The sequence below is a fragment of the Rhincodon typus genome, chromosome 4 (assembly GCF_021869965.1).
Source record: "Rhincodon typus isolate 14 chromosome 4, sRhiTyp1.1, whole genome shotgun sequence".
Lineage (NCBI taxonomy): Eukaryota > Metazoa > Chordata > Chondrichthyes > Orectolobiformes > Rhincodontidae > Rhincodon > Rhincodon typus.
In genome coordinates, this window is record NC_063335.1 from 26,324,747 (window position 1) to 26,347,313 (window position 22,567).

Genomic DNA, 22,567 nt, shown 5'->3' on the forward strand with positions numbered 1-22,567 from the left:
GTAAATAGAAGATGCAATATTGTCTGTTACTTCTGTGTGATAGTCATAGAGTCATACAACAGAGACCCACCATGTCTTGGCGGACAACAAACACCAAACTATATTAATGCCTTTTACCTGCACTGGCCCATAGCCTACTGTGCTGTTCCTGTTTGAGAGGTGGTATGACATGTGCGGTTATCTTTTGGACTGTCCAGAAAGACCAGGCTTCACTCGATTAGGGAGTCTGTGCTTGGTACTGAGCTGAATGGCTGAGGTAAGTACAGGTTGAATATGGATTTTTGTTTGGCTGAAAGGGTGATATGGAATGGGACACCTGAATCACGACTGCATGATCTCCTACTATGTATCATAGGAACACAAGCAGGCCATTCAGCCCCTTGAGGCTGTTCTCCCATTCAATGGGATCATGGCTGATCTGTAGCCTAACTCCATTTTCCTGCCTTTGGCCGATCTCCCTTAATAAATTTGCTTCAAAAAAATTATCTACCTCAAATTTAAAGCTAACAACTGATCAAGCATTCAGTGCCATTTGTGGAAAAGGGTTCCAAACATCTACCACCGTTTGTGTGTCAAATTGCTTCAGAACATCTCTCCTGAATGGGCTAGCCCTAAATCTCAAACCAGGCCCCCTATCATGTTATCAATGCACTTCCAATATAACCCTGGTGCCTTTCAGGATACAGTTGGTGGTCACCAACTTCACCATGGTCCTTAACTGGGGATCCTCACACTCCACAATCTTTACTGGACAGAGCCCTTCAGCTCTGCAGTGGCAGTTTGTGCAAAGTTTAGCAGACTGGGACATTGGGGGATCCTTGCTGGGACAGATTGAAGTAACCTACCAGACTGATGCAGGCACAGAAACAGAAATTGCTGGAAAAACTCAGCAAGTCTGGCAGCACCTGAGGAGAGAAATCAGAGTTAACGTTTTGGGTCCAATGACCTTTCTTCAGAACTGGAACCCAGTTCTGTTTTTCTGCTCTTTCTGTTTTCGTTTCAGATTTCCAACATCCCCGGTTCTTTGATTGTTTCTTTCATTCTTTTACAAATACATTGTGCTTCCCTTTTGCATCCAGCAACAGTAGAGCTTGGTTGCTAACTTTGCAGCCCTGTTATCTTACTGATCTTTTGAGCTTCATCTGTTGTTACAGCAACGTGAGTCTCTGATATCCTGATAGAAGGACTGGGATTACACTGTCCACAGTAGAAGCACATTGAATGGAGCCTTCTCTCATCAGCAATGGTGCACTATGGGAAAGGTAAAGTTGCCATAGTCCTACTGGACCACAGTCCCATGACCGGACCTCAGGTGAGGGGAAAGGATGAGATGGAGAGGCCTTCAGTCAGTGTGCGAATTAAACCAGCCCTGTTGGCATCACATTCCAGCCCATCTAGCCGAATGAGCTGACTGATCCCCTAGGGTCTTGAAGGGGCAGATCCAAAGCACGTACTTAAGCATGCCTGATGCTGTGTTCTGGTATAGACAGCCCATAAACTAAAGAAGCAACGCATGAATCTACGTCAGCTGAGCACAAATACCATCATTACTGGAGTGACTATTTTTTTAAAAACTGGTTCTGTCTTTCTCTTTAGGCCCAGTGCCCTATGAGTTCACTGTTAAAGTCTGAAAGGTAGTGAACAGTTTGGACAAAATCCCATAGAATAGCATGCTCATTTCAGTTAAGATCCTGCAATATCCCAATTACTATAACTTGGCTTTTATTTTAAAAGCTCTGGATCAATGATTACCAAACACTTGAAACCACCACCAGCCTTAAAAGAACTTTGATAAATTCATTTTAAATTGCAAACTAGCTGTGCATTTCCATGACTACATCAACTTTGATGTTTCCTGAAGCACAATCTTTGCTTGTTGTAGTTGACTGAGGCCTTATTGTCATTTCTGTTGAATGGATATTTGTTTAAGCCTATCACATAACTGGTTCAACGAAGAGAGTTGGGAATTCCACCATGCAAAACAGGCTATATTTTCATATGATGTTCTGAGGCCACAAATGGAACAATATGAAAGTTGATAATGTACAGTTTTATTTGTTTTCAATAACTTCTAACTTAAAGCAACTCAGTTAAACACTGAGGAAAGAGAAAAGGACTCCTTGCAAAGTTATGTACAGATGTTTCTCGTGTTCCTGCAGCTTCAGTGCGATAGAACTATGTTGAAAATAAAGATTGTGCATTTTATTTTAATTTGAAGAAATGCTACAATGAAAGAAATGGTAAAGTGGATTTTTAAAAAGTAAGAATAACTAAATTATAGGGACGTATAATAATGTAGTTTTTTTAATCCATTTGTGGGGTATGGGTGTCGCTGGCTGGCCAGCATTTCTTGCCCGTCCCTAGTTGCCTTTGAGAAGGTTGTGGTGAGCTGCCTTCTTAAACCGCTGCAGTCCACCTGCTATGGGTTGACCCACAATGCCCTTAGGAAGGAAATTCCAGGATTTTGACCCAGCGACGGTGAAAGAATGGTGATATATTTCCAAGTCAGGATTGTGAGTGACTTGGAGGAGATGGATGTTCGATATGTCTGCTGCCCTTGTTCTTCTAGATGGAAGCGGTCTTGGGTTTGGAAGGTGCTGTCTGAGGATCTTTGGTGAATTTCTGCAGTGCATCTTGTAGATAGTACAAGAAAAACTTGTGAAAGTCTGTGAAACATGAAAACTTGTACTTCACCAAAGTAATCAAATGAAGCTTAATTCATACTTTTAAGAGAAATAACAATGCATCATTTCCCTTCTCATTTTAAGCAATTTGTCCGTTTTGCAGTCTGTTAGGAAATATGCATGTTAACAACTGTTCCTATTTGTACCAACTGTTGTAACCCCTTTCTGTCTTTCTCCATACCCCACTTCTGCAGACATTCCAATCCTATGTTTTGGACATTTTCATTTACAAGTTGTCACATAATGTATTTTATAATTATATTCTCTTTAGTATTGCTTCATCCTTGCAGTGCAAAACTGTTTCAGATGCAGCAAATTCCTGGTGCAAAAGAACCAAGTGAGGTTGAAACGTTAAAGTATAATTAAACTGACATGTTTCTCAGCCCAATAATGGTGCACTTATTTAAGTTGTCATTTCTCCTAAGGTATTACAGCTAACTTTGTTGTTTGGTCCAGCTAGTTAGGTTCAATGTTATATTGCATCAATATATGTATAAACAAAACATAAAAGCATCAAATATTCCAAGATACAAAGGAAGTCCCACAAGATTGGAAAGTGGTAAAAGTGACACCTTTCTTCAAGAAAGATCTAAAGACAGTCCTAGCGACTGCAAGTTATTTTAGCATCTATAGTGTGTAAGGTTATAGAAACAAAAATAGAAATAGGTGGAAAAACTCAGCAGGTCTGGCAACATCTGTGGAGAGAAAGCACAGTTAATGTTTCGGGTCAAGTGACCCTTCGTTAACTTTGATTTCTTCTCACAGATGCAGCCAGACCTGCTGAGCTTTTCCAGCAGTTCCTGTTTTTTTGTCTCTGATTTACAGCATCCGCAGTCCTTTGGTTTTTATAAGGTTATAGAAACCGTGAACAGTGGAAAAAAACTTAACAAGTTTGCGATATTTGAGTTAATAGGGGAACCAGCAGGTTTTTAAAAGTTAATGATGCTTGACTCAGCTGACTGTTTTGATGAACTAACAGAGGAGGTTGGTGAAGAGGATGTTGTAGATGTCTATACATGTTTTTAAAAATGTGTTTCCCAAAGTACCACATGAACGCTTGGTTTACGAAATTGAGATTTGTGAATTAGATGTTTAAGTGTCCAAATGAGTTTTTAAAAACAGCTTGCGAGCAATAAATAACAAGCTGTGTTAAATGGTTAGATTTCAGTCTGGACGAGAGTCAGCAGTAGTTTTCCCCACGGGTCAGTCTGGGACCACTGCTTCTCTTATGTAGATTACTTGGGAGAATGCAACGCAGAATAGAATCTCAAAATTTGGCAACGATACTCAATCTGCAGGACTGGCAAATGGTAAAGATGATGTGAATCATTTGCAACGTGGCATAGGTATGCTAGTCAAGTGGACAAGCAAGGATTAATTCAGAGATCTGTGAGGTGATGCGTTTTGGCAACAAGAAATAAGGAGAGGTAATATGAATTTATTGGCGTAGTTCCAAAGTGTGTGCAGGAACAAAGGAACCTGTGGGTGCTTGTACATCCATGTTTAAAGATAGCAGGATATACCTAGTGGGCGATTACCAAAGTGGACGGAACATTGGGCTTCATAAATAGAGGCATTGAGTACAAAAGCAGTCAAGGTTTATAGATATTTATAGAGCTGGGGTTAAGAGTTTTCATCACCATGCTTCATAAAGGAAGTGACAATCCTTGAGAGGGTGCAGGAAAGATCTACCAGAATGGCTCCAGAGATGGAGGATTTTGATTGTAAAGTTCAAAAAGCTGGGGTTATTCTTCTTCCAGCAGAGGAGATTGAGAAGAGACCAGATACAAGATTATGAAAGGCTTGCATAAGACAGACCAATGAAAACTATTCACATTGGTTGACCAGACAACACAGGTTTAAAGTTTCAAGTTTGAGGTGCAAAGAGAATGTGAAGAAAGACTTTTTCATATGATGAGTGGAACTTGTTGCTCATGAGGGTTGTAGAAATGGAAATAATCATTTGTTTTAAAAAGGAATTAGATGGGCAATTGAAGGAAGTAGGGCTGCAAGGATCAAACAGGAAAGTGGGACTGACTGGATTGCACCATGAAGAGCTAGCATGTATTCAATGGGCTGAATGACTTTCTCCTGTGCCATAAATGATTCGATGACAAAGGATTATCAATATTAATTAGTATATTGTTCTGCATGTTAATAAAGACATATTTGTAAAATATTAATTTGGCAGTTTGAAACTTACTTTCAATATTATGCTTTCATTAAAATTAGGAAATAGAAATCAAACTAATGCAAACAATGTTGGATAATTTTATACATCTTGCATAACAGACCCTGAATTGCCTCAAAATTCAGTTGCGTTGAATCGACATTTTCATTGCTGTGGGTTCAGGTTAGGGGTATGCGGGTGACATTTTGGACACAAATTATTGTCCACATTTTACCTGCACCTTCCACATGCTGGTTGTGTAGATCCCATTTTATATCATTCATTGAAGTGTGCACCACTATTATAGACAGTAGGCCAGTCAGAGATACACACGAGAGGGTAGAAGATCAGTGCTACAGTACAGAAGGTGGGAGATCAGGGCTACAGGGTCGAGGGTGCGAGATTCGTGCCACAGTACAGAGGGTGTGTAGGTTTAACATAGATGTCATCAGTGATGGTCGGACAGTGTGATTGACAAAATTGGTAGCTACAGAAATGTTGGGTGAATGGATGACCAATGGCTAGAAAGTGATATTTTGCAAGTGCAATTTTGAATGAATTGGGGGCGGGGGGGTTTGCATCTAAGCCTGTCCAAAATGACAAAATGCTATATTTACAGATACTGTCTTTTCCTTCAGTAAGATTGAAGATTTGTGTTGTATGAGCAAACCATCATGATCCTCATCATGACATATGAGCTGTCTGTATTATCGCTCAATAGAAGTCAGATTTGCTGCCATTAACTTCTTTCAGGATAGGGATGTTATGTGGATATTGCATATCGTTGTCCTGATTCAGATGTCTGTAAGATTGTTGCCCCACACACAATGAGAGATTGTACATGTGGCAGCAACATGAAGAACTCTCTTCCCCACTTCCAATTCCCACAGTTAGCCACAGAGGCTGTTGTTGCATGTAAGATAATGGCATGGACATTTTATGGTCCAAGATGTGAAGTGAGCAGCTCCTGCATCTTGAGTTGGCTGTAGGATCTTGGAAGGAGCTTCATAAAGGCAAACATCGCATACGTTTTATGGTATATATAAGGTGAATGGCAGATGTCTTTTCCCTAGGGTGAGGGATTTCAAGATTAGGGGGCATATTTTTAAAGTGAGAAGAGGAAGACTTAACAAAGACATGAGGGGCAATGTTTTCCACAGAGAGTGGTTCGTGTATTGAATGAACTTTCAGAGGAAGTGGTGAATGCAGGTAAAGTTACAACGTTGAAAAGACATTTGGATAAGTACATGAATAAGAAATGTTTGGAGGAATATGGGCAAAGCGCAGGCAGGTGGATCTAGTTTAGTTTGAGATTATGATCGGCCATGACAAGTTGGACCAAAGGGTCTGTTTCCGTGCTGTATGACTGTATGAATTTATGACTTCTTAACCTTTTTCTCTACCTGTCTCACAGCCTTAAGAGACCAGTGGACATGCACACCAAGATCTCTGTGATCCTAGGTGTTTCCCAGGGTACTGCCATTCATCATATTTTCCCTTGCCTTGTTTGTCCTTGCCAAGTGCATCACCTTACACTTATCCGGTTTGAATTCCATTTGCCACTGATCAGTCCATCTGACCCAGTTTGTCCATATCCTCATGTATTTTATGGCTATCCTCCTCACTATTTACTACCTCAACAATTTTCATATCATCCTCGAACTTACTGATCAATTCTCCAACATTCGGATCTAAATCATTTATCAGTACTACAAACAGCTGGGATCCAAACACTGGTCCCTGTGGAACCTCACTGGACACAAAAACTTCCAGTCATTTAAATAACCCACCCTTCCACTTTACCCCTTTTTCTCTCATACTGTATCATTTTGTGGCCTTATACATTGAGTTGTCCACCTCACCCAATAATTATTTTCCCATCTGCATCCCTGCATGCTGTTTCCAGTCCCCACAATGGAGTTTCCCGGCTTCACTACAACAACAGAGGCCCCGATCGCTCCCCTTGACTTTCAGTGAATGGATCCCCAAGACTTGGTGCTCCAACCCCTTGACCAACTTGAAAAGACATACCTGACTGATCAATGAGCAGACCCCCTAACTGTAACTATCGATCTGACCGAGGACTACTCCCCTTAGACAGTGAGACATGGCTGTTTGTTTGAAGTACATGCAACATGTCTGCCCCATTGGCTGTAGGTGTAAGAATGACGTAGCGTAGTGCCATACAACAACATGTCCAGCCCCAAGACGGATCAGAGCTGACAACCAGGCTGCTTGGCTTCGTGTCTGCTGTAAAAGGCCAGGCAAGATGCAGACCCTCCCTAAGGGTATTGTTGGTTTCCCTACAGCACTGGGACTGCAATGGTTCAAGAAGGCAGCTCACCACCACCTTCTCAAGGGCAACTAGGGACAAGCAATAAAACTGGCCCAGCCAGCAGCACAGAGGGTGAATTAAAAGAAAATTCAGAAGCACTGTGAGTCTTAAAGATCTCTCTGAAGGTGCAAAAAGGCAGGGAAAGACAGGAATGCAGTGATACTTCCAAGATGGTGGGTGGGCGCTGAGTGAGAAGGCCTGAGACGCGCCCCAGTCAAAACCATGAGTTAGCACCTGTCCCTGAGCACAAAGTGTCATGGCATCAGCATTGCAAGGAAAGGTGCCAGTCTGCTGCAAAAGTACATAACTGATTTGCTGATCTGCATTGTAATGTAAGTGGGTGGGAGATGAGCAGTGAGAGTACAATGAGGCTGGTACTTGTCCAATGCCAACCTCCATGGACAGAGTGCACTGGTCGTTCCTCCTCATGGAACTTGCCTTGAGATGTTGACAACTGGTCTGCAAATGGTGAGCTAGCTTCACCTGGTATCTGACTTTCATGTCGGGTGTTCTTCCTGTCTATTTTCTCTGCGACATGTGGAGAATGGGGAATTGTGTATCAATGAGGCGAGATTCAGCACACAGATGCATTTAAATAGGCCCCTCACCACTCACTAACAGGATGCGCATCTTGCTGTTTTAACTTTGATTATGGAATCTGACAATCTTTTCTTGATGTCAAGAATCTCACTTTTGCCAATCTTTTCCCAAATGACTTGCCAATAGCCATGTATTTCAGGGGCTGGGAAGATTCTACTGTACAGTTTTATAGTCTGATGGTGGAGGCCGGGTTAAGTATCAAGTGACGCAGTGCAAGTTTCTGCTTTTTGCTACCCATACATATCGATAAGTTTAGATATTGTCAACTGTGTTCTGCTGGACGTGATACTGCAATATAAAACTGTTAAATTCACCATAGTCTTACCAGACTATAGGGGCTGCTCTCTCATTAGACAGAGAGGACGAGTGGTAGTTTAACCTGAGGGTCACCCAGTGAGAAGAAAGGTTGAGAAGGAGAGTCCTCCAAGGTAGCCTCAGCCAGTGCATGAGTTGAACCCACACTGTTGGCACCCCTTCATATTACAAAGCAGCTGTCCAGCCAACTGAGCTAAATGACGCTCTTATAGAACTACGTCTGATTACCACAAATTTGTCCTAAATTGGCCTTTTCACTCAGAGAACCCATAACAATATTTATACGTCATCAAGATGGCAGCAGGGTAGGGCTCCTGTGCCATGGCTCGTTTGCTTTTGTTTTTCCCTTTCTTCTTGTGTTTTTTTTCCCCTTTATATTTACATCCGTTTACTGCCATTGGCGGTGGCGAGGAATCCCAGCGCAGACTCAAGTGGCGGCGGCGAGTGAGCGCCTGCTTACTTTTCCGGGGTGAGCGCGGGACCTGGCATCGCAATCGGTGGCTGCTACATTGACGACGGTCGCCGAGGTAGGCCCCGTGGTGAGAGATGGTGCCTGGGATCGGTGACTTCATTGTTGGTTGGGCCTTGCGCTGGCGGCAGTGAGGCAGCGGCGGAAGGGCACCACAGCAACATCGAGGTGGGCGCAGCGGCAAGAGACGCGACTCTGCTGTTGGCGAGTTCAGCGGCGAGGGAGAATTGGCCCAGGGCAGAAGATGGTGACTGAAGAGTGGCAACTTCAGCGTTGCTTGGGTCCAGTGTAGACGGCGGTGCAGGTGTGATTGATGGGGAGCTGGTTCAGGACCGATGGACTCTGTCTCAACCATATCTATCTATTTACATTTATTCGTAAAACTATTCAAAATGGCGCCGGATCGTGGCGACAGTGGAAAAGCTTTTCACCGTATTTTACCGTTTTTTTTTCCTCACTGTAAAATACACATGACAATAAATAGGTCATTCATTCATCTATGATGAGGAAGAGCTCTGACGGGCCTACAGTGAGTTCTCAATTCCTTTGCTGATACTGGATTTACAGGTTATTGTTGGCACACAGTGTGAAAGAAAGAAAGAACACTCATTTGTGAAGAATCTCATCGTATCCTCAGGACATTCCAAAGAACTTAACAACCACCAATTGCTTTTGGAGTGCATTCATTGCTATTATGTAAACAACCTCAACGGCCAATTTGCACACAACAGGAAATTAAAGGATTGACCATCCAACATATTTTAGTAATGTTGTCTAATGTAGAAATGTCAGTCCAGACACTGGAAGAACTCTTTGCTCTTTATCGAATAAATCAACAAGATCTGTTGCATCTGTACAAGTGGACAAAAGCTTCAGTTTAACATCCCAGCCTAAAGGCAAGACCATGAACAGATACTGCAGATCCACAATATTATTCAGAAGTGACATCCTACAGCTTCTGCTCAGAACCTCGAATGGAAAGAAGAACACAAATGTTTTTTGACCAAAAATGCCCAAAAGACAAAACCTTCATTTAAATAGCACCTTTCACCTGACTAGCAGATTCAAAAGCAGTTAAAGATTTTTGAGACAACAAGGTGCAGGGCTGGATGAACACAGCAGGCCAAGCAGCATCATAGGAGCAGAGAGGCTGACGTTTCGGGCCTAGACCCTTCATCAGAAAAGATTTTTGAGGTGTTTATGTTTTAGTACAGATAAGCATCCTAGCTAATTTGAACACAACAAGGTTCCACAAAGTTAGATGATAATGTTTTAGTTTAGTGGGATTCAATCAGGGATAAATATCAGCCACCAGAATACCATTCTTTTTTTCACAAATTGCTAATATATTTTTCACGCCTTTTTAAACAGACAGACTAAAGCAAAGGCATCCTCCAAGTACTGCACCTAAATGTTTTAAGTTTCATCTAAACAGTTGACTAAGTGACTAAAGTACGAAATTTTCCTCTTTCTGTCCACTCCCTCCTCACTACCACTACAGACATACACACACATACATACATGAACACACACACACAGCAACACACACACACATGTGCATGCACACACCTACATACGCACGTGCATACGGATACACAGACACATGCATGCAGAAGTACACATGTACGTACACAGACACACATGCACACACACAGACATGCACACGCATGTACACAGATGCACATGTACATGCACACACAGAAACACGCACGTGCACACACACACACACACACACAAACAATGTTCGGACCCCACCACGACTGCAAGCAGGCCAGTTCCCTGGCTCCACACTACCTCTGGGCTATTTTTGAACAGGGAGTGCTGGTGGATGCAGCAGAAATTTCCAGTTGGCCTGCAGATTCCTGCAAGCAATGGAGCTAGGATTGGTGCCTAAATAATCCACTCTTCAGCAGCAGGTGGGGCGGAGGGGCAAGGGGAAGGGATGGGGCTGTGGGGCTAGCACCCCTGACATTCTGATAGGCTTCACCCTTCTGTCTTTGTGCATAGGAATGGCCACACATGGCACTGTGGTGGAGGCCCACCACCCCCCTCCCCTGCCCTCCCCCTCCATCACTGCTCCTGACTTCGCTGCTCATCTCTCAAGTCTCTTCTTTAATAGTAAATTTTAAAAGGTTGCTCCTCTGTCACTTACCTTCCATTGTGTTTGTTTCAAGGTAGATACAGTGAAAAGTATTGTTTTGTGTGCTAACCAGACAAATCATACCTTACATAAGTACATCAGGGTAATAGAACAGAGTGCAGAATCTCATGTTACAGCTACAGAGAAGGTTCAGAGAAAGATCAACTCTGATGATAGCTCTAATATATAAGAGGTTGGGTGGATTGCCCATGCTAATTTGCCCATAGTGTTCAGGGGGTGCAGGCTAGGTGGATTGGCCAGGGGAATTGCAGGGTTACAGGGATAGGGTGAGGTGGTGCCAGTCTGGGTGGGATGCTCTTCAGAGAGTCAGTGTGGACTCAATGGAATAACTGGCCTACTTCCACACTGTAGGGACTCTATGATTCTAGGTCCGTTCATAAGTTTCGTAACAGCGGAGAAGATGGGATAGCATGAATGGCAACAGAGCTAGCAATTTGGAGGGGATTACAGAAAGTAAAGCTTAGAAACTAACAACAAGGTCACTACTCAAAGGTCATGCTTGGTCAGTGGCCCACTGGGCTCAGGGCTAGCTACAACTATGGATATAATTGGTCAATAGTGTTCTTGTGGTGAGGTGGTAGCATCCCTATCTCTGAGCCAGGAGGCCTCGATTCAAGGCCCACCTCCTCCAGAGGTGTGTAATAAAGATTCGGTCAGAAATCACACAACACCAGGTTATTCATAGTCCAACAGGTTTATCTGAAAACACAAGCCTTCAGAGTGGAGCCCCTTCGTCAGGGGAAGGCTGCGCTCCGAAAGTTTGTGCTTTCAAATAAACCTGCTGGACTATAACTTGGTGTCGTGTGATTTCTGACCCTGTCCACTCCAATCCAACATTGGCACCTCCACATCATGTCTACCAAGTTGGTTAGAAAATATCTATAACTAGATAAATGGAGCATTTGGAATGGATGTTGGAATTCAAGCGGTGAGAGGGATTATCCATAAAATTGTTAAGAGGTAATAAGCCAGCAACCACACACTTGGATTAAATGTTCTTTTGACAAGCTTAATGTTTTTTGAATGAAGGGGATAGACAAAAGAAATGTACTAGCTATTACTTATGTAGAAGGGGCTCAATTAGGTACCTTCCAAGAAGCTTGTAAGATAAAATATAAACAATATGGGAAATGAAATGGCATTGATAGACTAAAACAAAGAACTGCGGATACTGAAGATCTGAAAGAAAAACAGAAATTTTTGGAGAAACTCAGCAGGTCTGGCAGCATTTGTGGAGAGAAAAGCAGAGTTAACGTTTCGAATCCAGTGAATTCAGAAGTTCTGAAGAGTCACTGGACTCAAAAAATTAGCTCTGCTTTCTCTCAGCAGATGTGGCCAGACCTGCTGAGCTTTTCCAGCAATTTTGTAGCATTGATAGAAATGTGGTTGACGGACAAGAAACAGAGGGTTACCAGGTCAGAGAGCAATTGAAACAGGTGTGCCCAGACATCAGTACTTGGTCCACTTTAAGTTTAGTTCTAGACAATTGGGGATTTGAACTTGAGCATCGGGAGTGCAACGTAAAAATTTCTGACAGCGCAGATATAGGAGATTTAATACTCAGCAAGGTAAACAGCGAAAGACTTTAGAAAGTCATCAAAAGCATAGTGGAGTGTACAGACAGGTGTAAGATGCAATTTTATGTGAATAACTGCAAGATAGTACAGTTTGGCAGGAAACACAAAGACTGAGACTGCATATTAAAGTGAGAGGTGCAATAGGCTTTGCATAATAGACAAGGTCTGTTGGGTTTGTAATTCACATATTCATAGAAACGTCAAATTTTCCAGTACAGGAAGAGGCCATTCAACCCACCATGTCTGTACCTGTTCGCAAAAGAGGTACACAGTAATCCTGTTCTACAGCCCTATCCCCATAAACTCTTATCACTTTCAAATAAATGTCAAGCTTCTGTTTGAAACCTCCTGTGGAATTTGCCTCCACCATTCTCCTAGGCATCGTATTCCAAATCCTAACAACTCTGAGTAAAAACACTTCTCCTCATTTAACTTTAAGCTTTCTTGCTGACAATCTTGAAATAGTGACCCCCCTGGTTACTGACATACCAACTCGTTGAAACAACATATCCTTCTTTACTTTGTCATAATTGTTCATAATTTTTGTAATTCTCTAAAAGCACAACTTACTGTAAAGTTATTTTAAAAATATTTTTAAATATTTTAAACTATTGTTAAAAATGCCAAAATCATGGCCTTAGTGTTAGAACATACAATTTAATGATGAAGATGTGTGAAACATTGACAAGGTTACAACCCCATGTTAAAAAAGGTTCCTTACTGTGATACTGGCGGGTCAACTGTAATTAAGAGAATGGACATACTGAAACTAATACCACAGAACAAAAACTAAGAAAAGGTGTATTAGCAAAGTTTTTTTTAAAACAATGAAGATTTTGTTTGTGGGTATGGAATGACAATTTCCTCTGGTTGGAGAACTGGTGTACACGAGTCATCGATTTAAAATTGTCACGTTGATAGTGAGGAAGTCAGAAGTAATGTCCTGTGAGTTTTAGGAGCATGGACTTCTTTGTCTCAGGCAGTGGCTGAGGTAGAGATCATTGGATTTTGATGGCAAAATGTCAAACAGTGGAACTGGCAGATGGTAACAACTGTATTGGTGTAGAACCAGAACAAATGAATGGGCCAGATAGTCTCATCCTATGTGATACAATTCTCCACTTACTGTAAAATTAAGATGTGTTTTTCTTGCAACTGAGATAACGTAGATCCCTAAAGGCGTAGTTTATTACGCCTGCTAGGAAAGGCAATTAAACATTCAAAGCAATGGACAAAGAGACAGTAATTTTAACCTGTAACCACACCATGTGCAATCATTGATTGTTAAAGTTACCATATTCAATCAATCCCACAAGTAAACAAATTTTCAGCTGTTGAATGTTTTACTTTAAGTAAGAAGAGTGACAATTGGCGTTACATAATTATGGAAATCTTGCTTTCTTAACAATGCTTCAAACAGTTGGTCCAATTTAATGCTGACAACCTAAACAATTTACGCAGAGAAAAAACAAACACAGGATGTTGAAGAATAGTGATAATAGATTCATTAACAGGCAATTAGTTGGTAATTGGGTTACTGGAGTTCCACTAAAGAGCTTCTGATGAAGGTTTTTTTGTCTCTAACGATGTTAACTGTATAATTTGAGGTTTTGCTTTTATGTATACAAGCACGCCTATCCTGAATAAAAGGATTATAACCCAGTGTGATGATTCGGGAGCAACTTTCTACCCCTCCCGTAGCCATGGCCTTCATTAATTTTTTTTCTTTCTGTCAGTTTTTTTTTAACAAATATGTCTGCGTTTCACTAGTTTCTCAAATGTACCATTTAGTCAGCTGTCCCCGTGACAAATTGTCAAAATCGTCATCCAAGAGAGGTCCCCATGAATTGTCTCGAAACAGATTAAACAAACACCTTAAAAATGTTCTGAACTGTGCCTTCAGCCGGTGACTTATGTTTTAAAATGTTAAATTCACAGCCCTCCTGTGAGGCCGCATTGACTTTCTTTCTCTCTTATCTGAAGCTGTTGACCTCTAAGAAGGAGGAGAAGGTTACAGGGTCAAAGTCTTTTCCTCCTTGGCCCTCGTTGCTTGCTGGGAGAGGCTTGATTGCAGAATAGATGTATTAGAACAGAGGTTCAGGGTCAGGATTTTAATTCTGTTAAAGAACAGCTGGTTTCAGTTTCTCTGCACTCCTCTTCTCCCCCACCCGCCCTGACCCACAAATCCAAGAAGGTAAAGAAGAAAGTGTCTTGAAATCAAAGTGAAAAGAAAATGTTCAAGGTTAAACATATTATTTGCTTATTTAGAGAAGTTTGCAAAATGTCCAACTAAGGTAGCATTTTTCATTGTGAAAGAAAAGATTCACTCTGTGAGATATACCACAACTTCTGATACTTTTCTCTCTTTCCTCTGTAATAGAAAACCACAAAATGCCAGCCCTGTAATGGGCCCCTCATTATAACACATCTTTTGTACGATTCCCAAACACTACCTTGTGGAGGGAATCTAGCATGTTTTCTGAGCAGTGTCCTGTGTTAAACTCATTGTGCTATACACAATTTAACAAAACATGGACATCGTACATCCCCAGCAAACTAGTTGCAGATTTTTTTTTCATCTACTTGCCTTTTCATTGCAAGCCTGAGGCAAACGGCGGTGTGTGGCTCAACAGCAATCAGGGGTCATAATTTCATTGGCAGTTTGCATCAGGTTCAATTTTTCTAGCATTCAGTATCCAAAAACAGTAAGTCTGTGTTTCATTGCTCTGAGAATCAACTGAAATAACTCAGCTGAGTATGATATTCAAATTCAAATCATAATGTGAAATGGAGTTTTATTTACAACTGTTCTACTCGTTTTAAAATTTATGAAAAGGGATTTTAAGATGTCATCATGTGAACAGACCTAAATCAACAGTTCAAACCTACTTACAAATTTAATTTTGAGCTCACTAAGTCACCGATAAAGAGTAACTTTCCACTGTTTTCTTTCAGTTCAGGCTTATTTCTTACTTAATCATTTAAAGATGATTTTTTTAAAATTTGAAATGTTTACTATTTTTAAATCTGGAATCAAGTTCCTTACAAACATGTCAAATATAAGTACACGATCAAAATAAAAACTGGTAAACAAGAACATTAATGGAATTTCAGAGGCTATGCAAGAAAACCGTGAAATAAGGGCAGAATTGTGCATCGTTTTTAGGGTAAGACTGCATTGCGACCAGTTCTATTGAAGGGTTTATTGTGGTGAAGCCTAATGAATTCTCTTGCTCAGTCTTACTAAACTTGCTGCATTAATTGCCGACCCTGTTCCTATGGTACCACTCATGTCCAACTTCCACCCTGCCATCCCACCCGCCCTGCCCAGAACAACTCACCACTCAGCAAATATCGACCTAAAGGCTAGCAAGCCCTTGCGTTCGCGCCATCTTCACAATACCACAGTTCACCCAGCCGAGCATGAGCATTCTAAAGCTGCTGTGCACATGGAAGGACGTGGAAAGAGCTGATAATCGACTCCAGGAAGCAAGGAGGAGGACACGGCCCTATCTACATCAACAGAGCTGAGGTGGAAATGGTCAAGAGTGTAAAGTTGTAAGGAGTGATGATCACCAACAGTCTGTCCTGGACCACCCACGTTGATGCGACAGTCAAGAAGGCACGACAATGCCCCATTTCTTCAGGGGGCTCAGGAAATTCAGCATGTCCAAAAGGACCCTCACCAACTTTTACAGATACACCATAGAAACCATTCTATCCAGATGCATCACAGCTTGGTACAGTAACTGCCCTACCCAGGACTGTAAGAAACTACAGAAAGTTGTTAACACAGCCCAGACCATCATGGAAGCCAGCCTTCTATCCATAGACTACATCTACACTCCCAATGCCTTGGAAAGGCATACAACAACATCAAAGACCCCTCCCATTCTGGTAACACTCCCCTACAACCTCTTCTGTCAAGCAGAAGATACAAAAGCTTAAATGCACGCATCAACAGTTTCAAGAACAACTTCGTCTCCACTGTTATTAGACTTCTAAATGGACCTTTCAAATTTCAAATTTAATGTTGATCTTGCTTTTTTGTGCACCTTCTTTGCAGCTGTAACTCTGTATTCTTCACCCTGTTCAATCACCTTATGGTCTCTGTGCGTTTGTGTGGTATGATCTGCCTGTACTGCATGCAAAACAAAACATTTCACTGTACTCAGATACATGTAACTATAATAAATCAAATCAAATCAAAAATATGTTCACAAGATGTCTGAGAAGGAGAAGATTCACAAGCAGGGATTTGGAGGACCTGGTGGAAGAGCTGGTGTGAGGAAGGATCACCTCCTTCCCTGAGGAGTGACAGTGGAGGCCGTGTAACCAAACCTTACCAGCCTGGCCACCGCCAAAGTCCCCAGGGTGCAGAGAAACAGCCAGCAATGAAGAAAGAAGGTCAGTTTCCTGTTCCACTCTGCCACAGTAAATGCCACCTCTCACTCACGCTGTCTCCATCACCGCACACATGCTGTACTACTCTCACTGTTATGCCAGCTCCCCTCCCCCACCCACAGCCTTCCCTCATCAATCTTGGATCCCCTCTGTGCTGCCTCTTCAGTCCATTGGAGCATCTCACCATCTCTCCCCTACTGCACTGACAGCCACCAGTCTCCATAACCGGCCTCATTTCCTGCTCCCCTCCCTCCCCGATTCTCATTCCAGGAGAGGACAGCCCATAACAGGGCACACGGAGGCTGGAGAGGTACCCGAAATTAGGCACCTTCCTCTCTACATGGAGGGAGTTGTGGGCCTCGCAGGAAAAGACTGAGGTCACTCCTGTGAGGCTGCTGACTCATCCACATCTTACAAATGAATACGTAGCACTCTGTATGTTACCGCCACTTCCTCCCCTTTACCCCCACTGTCACTCACAGTCATTGGACACCACTTATCACCAGTGACTTTGATGCCTTCTCTCTTTTTAGCCTTCCACAAACCTACCCTCAAACTCAGGCTTGAGGCTCCATCGGGAACCCTCTCCTTGACCTCTGAAGATGAGAGTACAGATGCCTTGAAGGAGGCATTGACAAGGCAGCTTCCTGCACCCCCACAACATATCAGTAGCCTCAGACCTTGTTGGGAGCTGTCATGACAGAAAATGAAGATACACAATATGGTGAGCACCTCACTATGACTGCTCTTACTGAGGAAGAAATGCCCCAGGCTGCTGGCACTCAGAGGACAGCTGGAGACCTGGATCTCCACTCAGTGTGTGACTGCGGCCACCCTTACACCTTTTTTCTTCCCTCCTTCTCATCATGACTCAAAACCTTAGCTTGCTGTCTCCACAGATGCTGCCAGGCCCACTGTGATTTCTGGCTTTTCTTGTTTTCAGTTTCTTTCAATTCACTTGTGGGATATTGCCTGTCCCTAGTTGCCCCTTGAGAAGGTGGTGGTGAGCTGCCTTCTTGAACTGCTGAAGTCCACCTGCTGTAGGCTGACCCACAATGCCCTTGGGGAGTGCGTTCCAGGATTTAGACCCAGCAATACTGAAAGGACAGCGATATATATCCAAGTCAGGATGATGAGTGGCATTGAGGGGAACTTTGAAGTGGTGGTATTCCCATGCATCTGCCACCGTTGTTCTTCTAGATGGAAGTTGGGGGTCATGGGTTTGGAAAATGGTGGTGAAGGATCTTTGGTGAATTTCTGCAGTGCATCTTGTGGATAGAATACATTTGGCCCTAACCACAGACTCTGTTTCCTGGTCATTGACTCCATCCATCTCCTTGGCAACTGTCTAAAGCTGACCCAGACTGTCTGTAACTTTGATATTATATTTGACTCTGAGTTGAGCTGTCTTCCACATATTCCGTGTTATTACTAAGACTGCCTGTTTCCACTTCTGTAAAGTTGCCTCAGTTGGCTCCTGCCTTGAAAACTTCCTCCAGGCTTTCGTTATCTGCAGGTTTATTTCAGTACAAACCTGACTCACATCCCAAGTTTTACCTTCCATCAACTTGAGGTGATCGGAAACTAAACTGCCTGCATTCTAACTCACATCAAGTCCAATCCACCCTGTGCTCAGGGTAATTAGCACCGAGTTAAGCAATGTCCTGTCTCGGCTTCATTTCATTATAATCTTCTGAAGTCTACATGTCCTCAAAATTTCTGAGTTCCTCCAAATCTGGCTTTTTGAGGATGCCCAATTTTAATCATCAATAGCAAGGCTGTAAGAATTGGATTGTTCTCCCTATACCTCTCTGTCTCTACCCTTCTTTATGCTCCATTAAAATTATCCTTAAAAACGGAGGTGGTAGTGTAATGGTAATGTCACTGAACTGGGAGTCCAGAATTCCAGGCTAGCATTTTCAAGTCTCACCATGACAGATGGTGAAATTTGAATTCGGTATAGAGTTGGCCTAAAAGGCAACATGTAGCCATTGTTGATGTTGAAAAACCCATCTGGTGCACTAATGTCCTTTAGGGAAGGAAATCTGCCATCCTTACCTGGTCTGGCCTACATGTGACTCCAGACTCACTGCAATGTGGTTGACTCTGAACTACCCAGGGTAAAAATGCTGACTGAGCCAGCGACACTAACGTCTTGTGAATGAATAAAAGCCTTCGCTGATGGGCCACGCAGCTGCTCCATGGGATTGTGGATACTGGTGATGTAAAAAAACAGTTACAGCGGGTTTCAGAGGTCAGCGCGGCACCCGGAGAAATCAGAGGAAACTTGGCTTCTAATTTCCTGTTGTGGTGGTTAGCTCAGTTGGCTGGACAGCTGGTTTGTGATGTACAGTAATACCATGAGCCTGAGTTCTATTCCTCCACCAGCTGAGGTTACTATGAAGGACTCTCCTTCTCAACCTCTCCCCTCACCAGAGGCATGGTAACCCTCAGGTTAAAGCACCACCAGTTCTGTTTCTCTGTCTCTCTCCCTTTAATCCATCCCGTGGTTGGGTAAGACTATGGCATTTCTTTTTCTTTTCTATGGTGCTCAGTGTCAAATTTTGTTTGATAACACTCCTGTCTGGGGACATTTTACTATGTTGAAGGTGCCATACAACTACAAAAGCACCCAAAACCAGGTGCTACTATTAGAAAGATACTGCTGAATAGCAAAAACTGTTTTCATTACCTTTGATGTCATTGTCCAAACCAAATGGCTCTTCAGTGTATTTTTTTCTCGGCAAGTCAGTGGAAATGGTAATTTTACAAGGCTGTCATCTATTCATTAATCCAGTACAGATTATTTAATGCTGTCTTTTAAAAATGATTCAATTATAGCCACGGTTTATTCATATGCTATATAAAGGTAAATAGGTAAATTTGCATTTTATAGCAATGTTTTACTAAAAGAAAGTCAAAATAGTTGAACAGAAGTTTGGTGGGTATATAAATTCCCTGTTTGTCCCATTATTTTCAGAACTGTTTCAGATAGAATTTAGTTTTAGCCAATGTTTAAATTATCTTACCAACATCTTTAATTCTTTACAGGAATGTGATCAAGTTCATATCGACGATGTATCATCAGATGATAATGGGCAGGATTTGAGGTATGTTCATCACAAAATAGTAGGATTTACAGTTCTAGGAGGAAGTTCTGAGGAAAGGTCACTCGACCTGAAACATTAACTCTGATTTCTCTCCACAGATGCTGCCAGACCTGCTGAGCTTTTCCAGCAATTTCTGTTTTTGTTTCTGTTTTCCAGCATCCACAATTCTTTCAGTTTTTATTGAGTAGAACTTACAGACTGAGTATTTGCATTTTGAGTTGAAGTATTTCGTTGGGGAAGAGTCATGGCACCCAGTCCACCGAAACGTGGAGCAGATTTGTTCACTCAATCTTTTCTAAACCTCAAACAAAAACAGAAGTTGTTGGAAAAGCTCAGCAGGTCTGGCAGCATCTATGAAGAAAAAGTCAGAGTCAACGTTTCGGGTCCAGTGACCCTTCCTCAGAACTGAGTTTCTGGATAGTCTGGTGATTTTTACCATTAGGCCAGACCCAAAACGTTAACTCTGATTTTTTTCCTTCACACATGCTGCCAGACCTGCTGACCTTTTCCAGCAACTTCTGTTTTTGTTCCTGATTTACAGCTTCCACAGTTCTTTTGGTTTTTCTTCTCTAAACCTCTGGGCTCCATGGCAGCTATCTCATGGCATCCCATGGCAGGAGAGTTAGAAGGGCTTGTCACTGCCAGAACCTTCGGGTATTCTCGTAGAGGCTAAGGAGAGGCAATGGCCTAATGGTATTATCACCAGACTATTAATCCAGAAACTCAGCTAATGCCCTGGGGTCCTGGGTTTAAATCCTTCCACGGCAGATTGTGCAATTTGCATTCGATTAAAAATGATGACCATGAACCATTGTCAATTGTCAGCAAAAGGCTATCTGGTTCACTAATGCCCTTCAGGGGAGGAAATCTGCCGTCCTTAGCTTCATGTGACTCCAGACCCACAGCAATGTGGTGGACTCTTAACTACCCTCTGGGTAATTAGGGATGGGCAATAAATGTTGCCGAGCCAGCCCTCATCATAGATCATAGAACCCCTACAGTGTGGAAACAGGCCCTTCGGCCCAACCAGTCCACACCGAAATGATGCCATATTGAAAGCCCAGCCACAAAGTACTTCAGATGCTGCAGGACAGGCACTGTGTGGCTTGGCATGTGTAACCGAGGGCATGGCCCATGCTGGCATCCCATTTCACCAACAGGGGCCCAGAGATGCTCCTGGTGGGGTCATGGAAAGAAGGTGATGCAGAGTAGATGTAGGATAAGCTTCAGCTGGTTAAGTAGTCAAGAGACACGGTTTAAAAATAAGAAGGATGCTGTTTAGTCACCAGATGAGAAGAAATTATGGTGAAATTTTGCAGTTCTCTACTGCAGAAGGCTGTGGAGGTGCAGTTTTGAGAATGTTTAAGGTAAAGATGAATAGATTTCTGATAACCCTGGACACCGTTGGTAATGGGGATGAGGTGGGTAAAAGGCATTGTAATTCTCACCCAGCCATGGTCGTATTAGATCACCATTAGCAGGCACAATGGCTGAATGGCTTACTCATGTTCCTGCGCTGCTGTATCCTCCTGGTCTCTGCAGAGTCCAGATCACCAGTATCAGCTGACCTGGACCAAAATGGGAACCCTAGTCAGTGCTGGATCACACAGCAGTACAGTGAATAATCTTCCCTGCTGTCCATTGGTACAATAGCATAACTAGTTGTTTGTCACGAGTTCCTTTTTCTGTTCATTCAGAGAATGGACAGAATAGTAGACTGAAGCTGTTTCCACTTTAAAGAAACAGGAGCAAGAGGGATAGTAAGAACTGCCGATGCTGGAGTCAGAGATAACACAGTGTGGGGCTGGAGGAACACAACAGACCAGGCAGCATCAGAGGAGCAGGAAAGCTGACATTTCAGGTCAGGACCCTTCTTCAAGAGGTCATAGATTTAAAGCGATGCACAAATGAAACTAAGGTGAACTGAGCTCTGATGAAGAGTCATCTAGACTTGAAACATTAGCTTGGTCTCTCTCCACGGATGCTGTCTGATCCGTTGTAATCTCCAGCATTTTTTTTGTTTTCAGTGAAGTGGGAAAAAGCTTCTCCATCTAGTGAGTAGTTGGAGTATGGAAAGCATTGCCTGGAAATATGGTGGAGGGAGGTTTAATTGAGGCATTCAAGAAGACATTACATGGCTTTTTGGCTAGTAATGGTATACAAGGATATGGGGAAAAGGCAAGAGAGCGGAACTAAATAATAGGTGCAGGCATGATGGGCTGAACAGCCGCCATCTGCACTGTAACAATTCTGACATTCTGTGAAGTGCTACCATCTCTGCGTCCTCACACTTTGAGGGCCACCACCTGTTCTAACACTGCCACTGCACAGGCAGATTGCCAAGGCTCATGGACTACAACACTCACGATTACATGGAACATCTCCATGGTACCTGGATTTCGGGGGTTAAATTATGAGGAGAGACTATACACATCAGGCCTGTTTTCTCTGGAATTGAGAAGGGTAAGGGGTGATCTGATCAAAATCATAGAGTCAGACAGCACAGAAACAGGCCCTTCAGCCCACCATGTCTGTGCCACCCAACAAACACCAAACTTCTCTCATCCCATTTCCCTGCTCTTGGGCCAGAGCCAGCCATGCCCTGGCATTTTAAGTGCTCATCCAGATGCTTCTTAAATGTTGCGAAAGGATCTGTCTCTAACACCTTCTCAGGCAGCATGCTCCATATACCTATCACCCTCTGAGTGAAAGAGACAACAAGGTGCAGGGCTGGATGAACAC

General features: G+C 42.7%; 1 protein-coding gene across 1 annotated transcript in view; it reads left to right on the top strand.

Annotated features, from left to right (window-relative positions):
* The window catches only part of eya1 (EYA transcriptional coactivator and phosphatase 1), a 198,080-nt gene that overhangs the window by 159,008 nt on the left and 16,505 nt on the right, over positions 1-22,567 (top strand). The window contains exon 12 of the mRNA XM_048595676.1: positions 19,767-19,825. Coding sequence (XP_048451633.1) covers positions 19,767-19,825 — 59 coding nt within the window. The remainder of the gene's footprint in view (positions 1-19,766; positions 19,826-22,567) is intronic.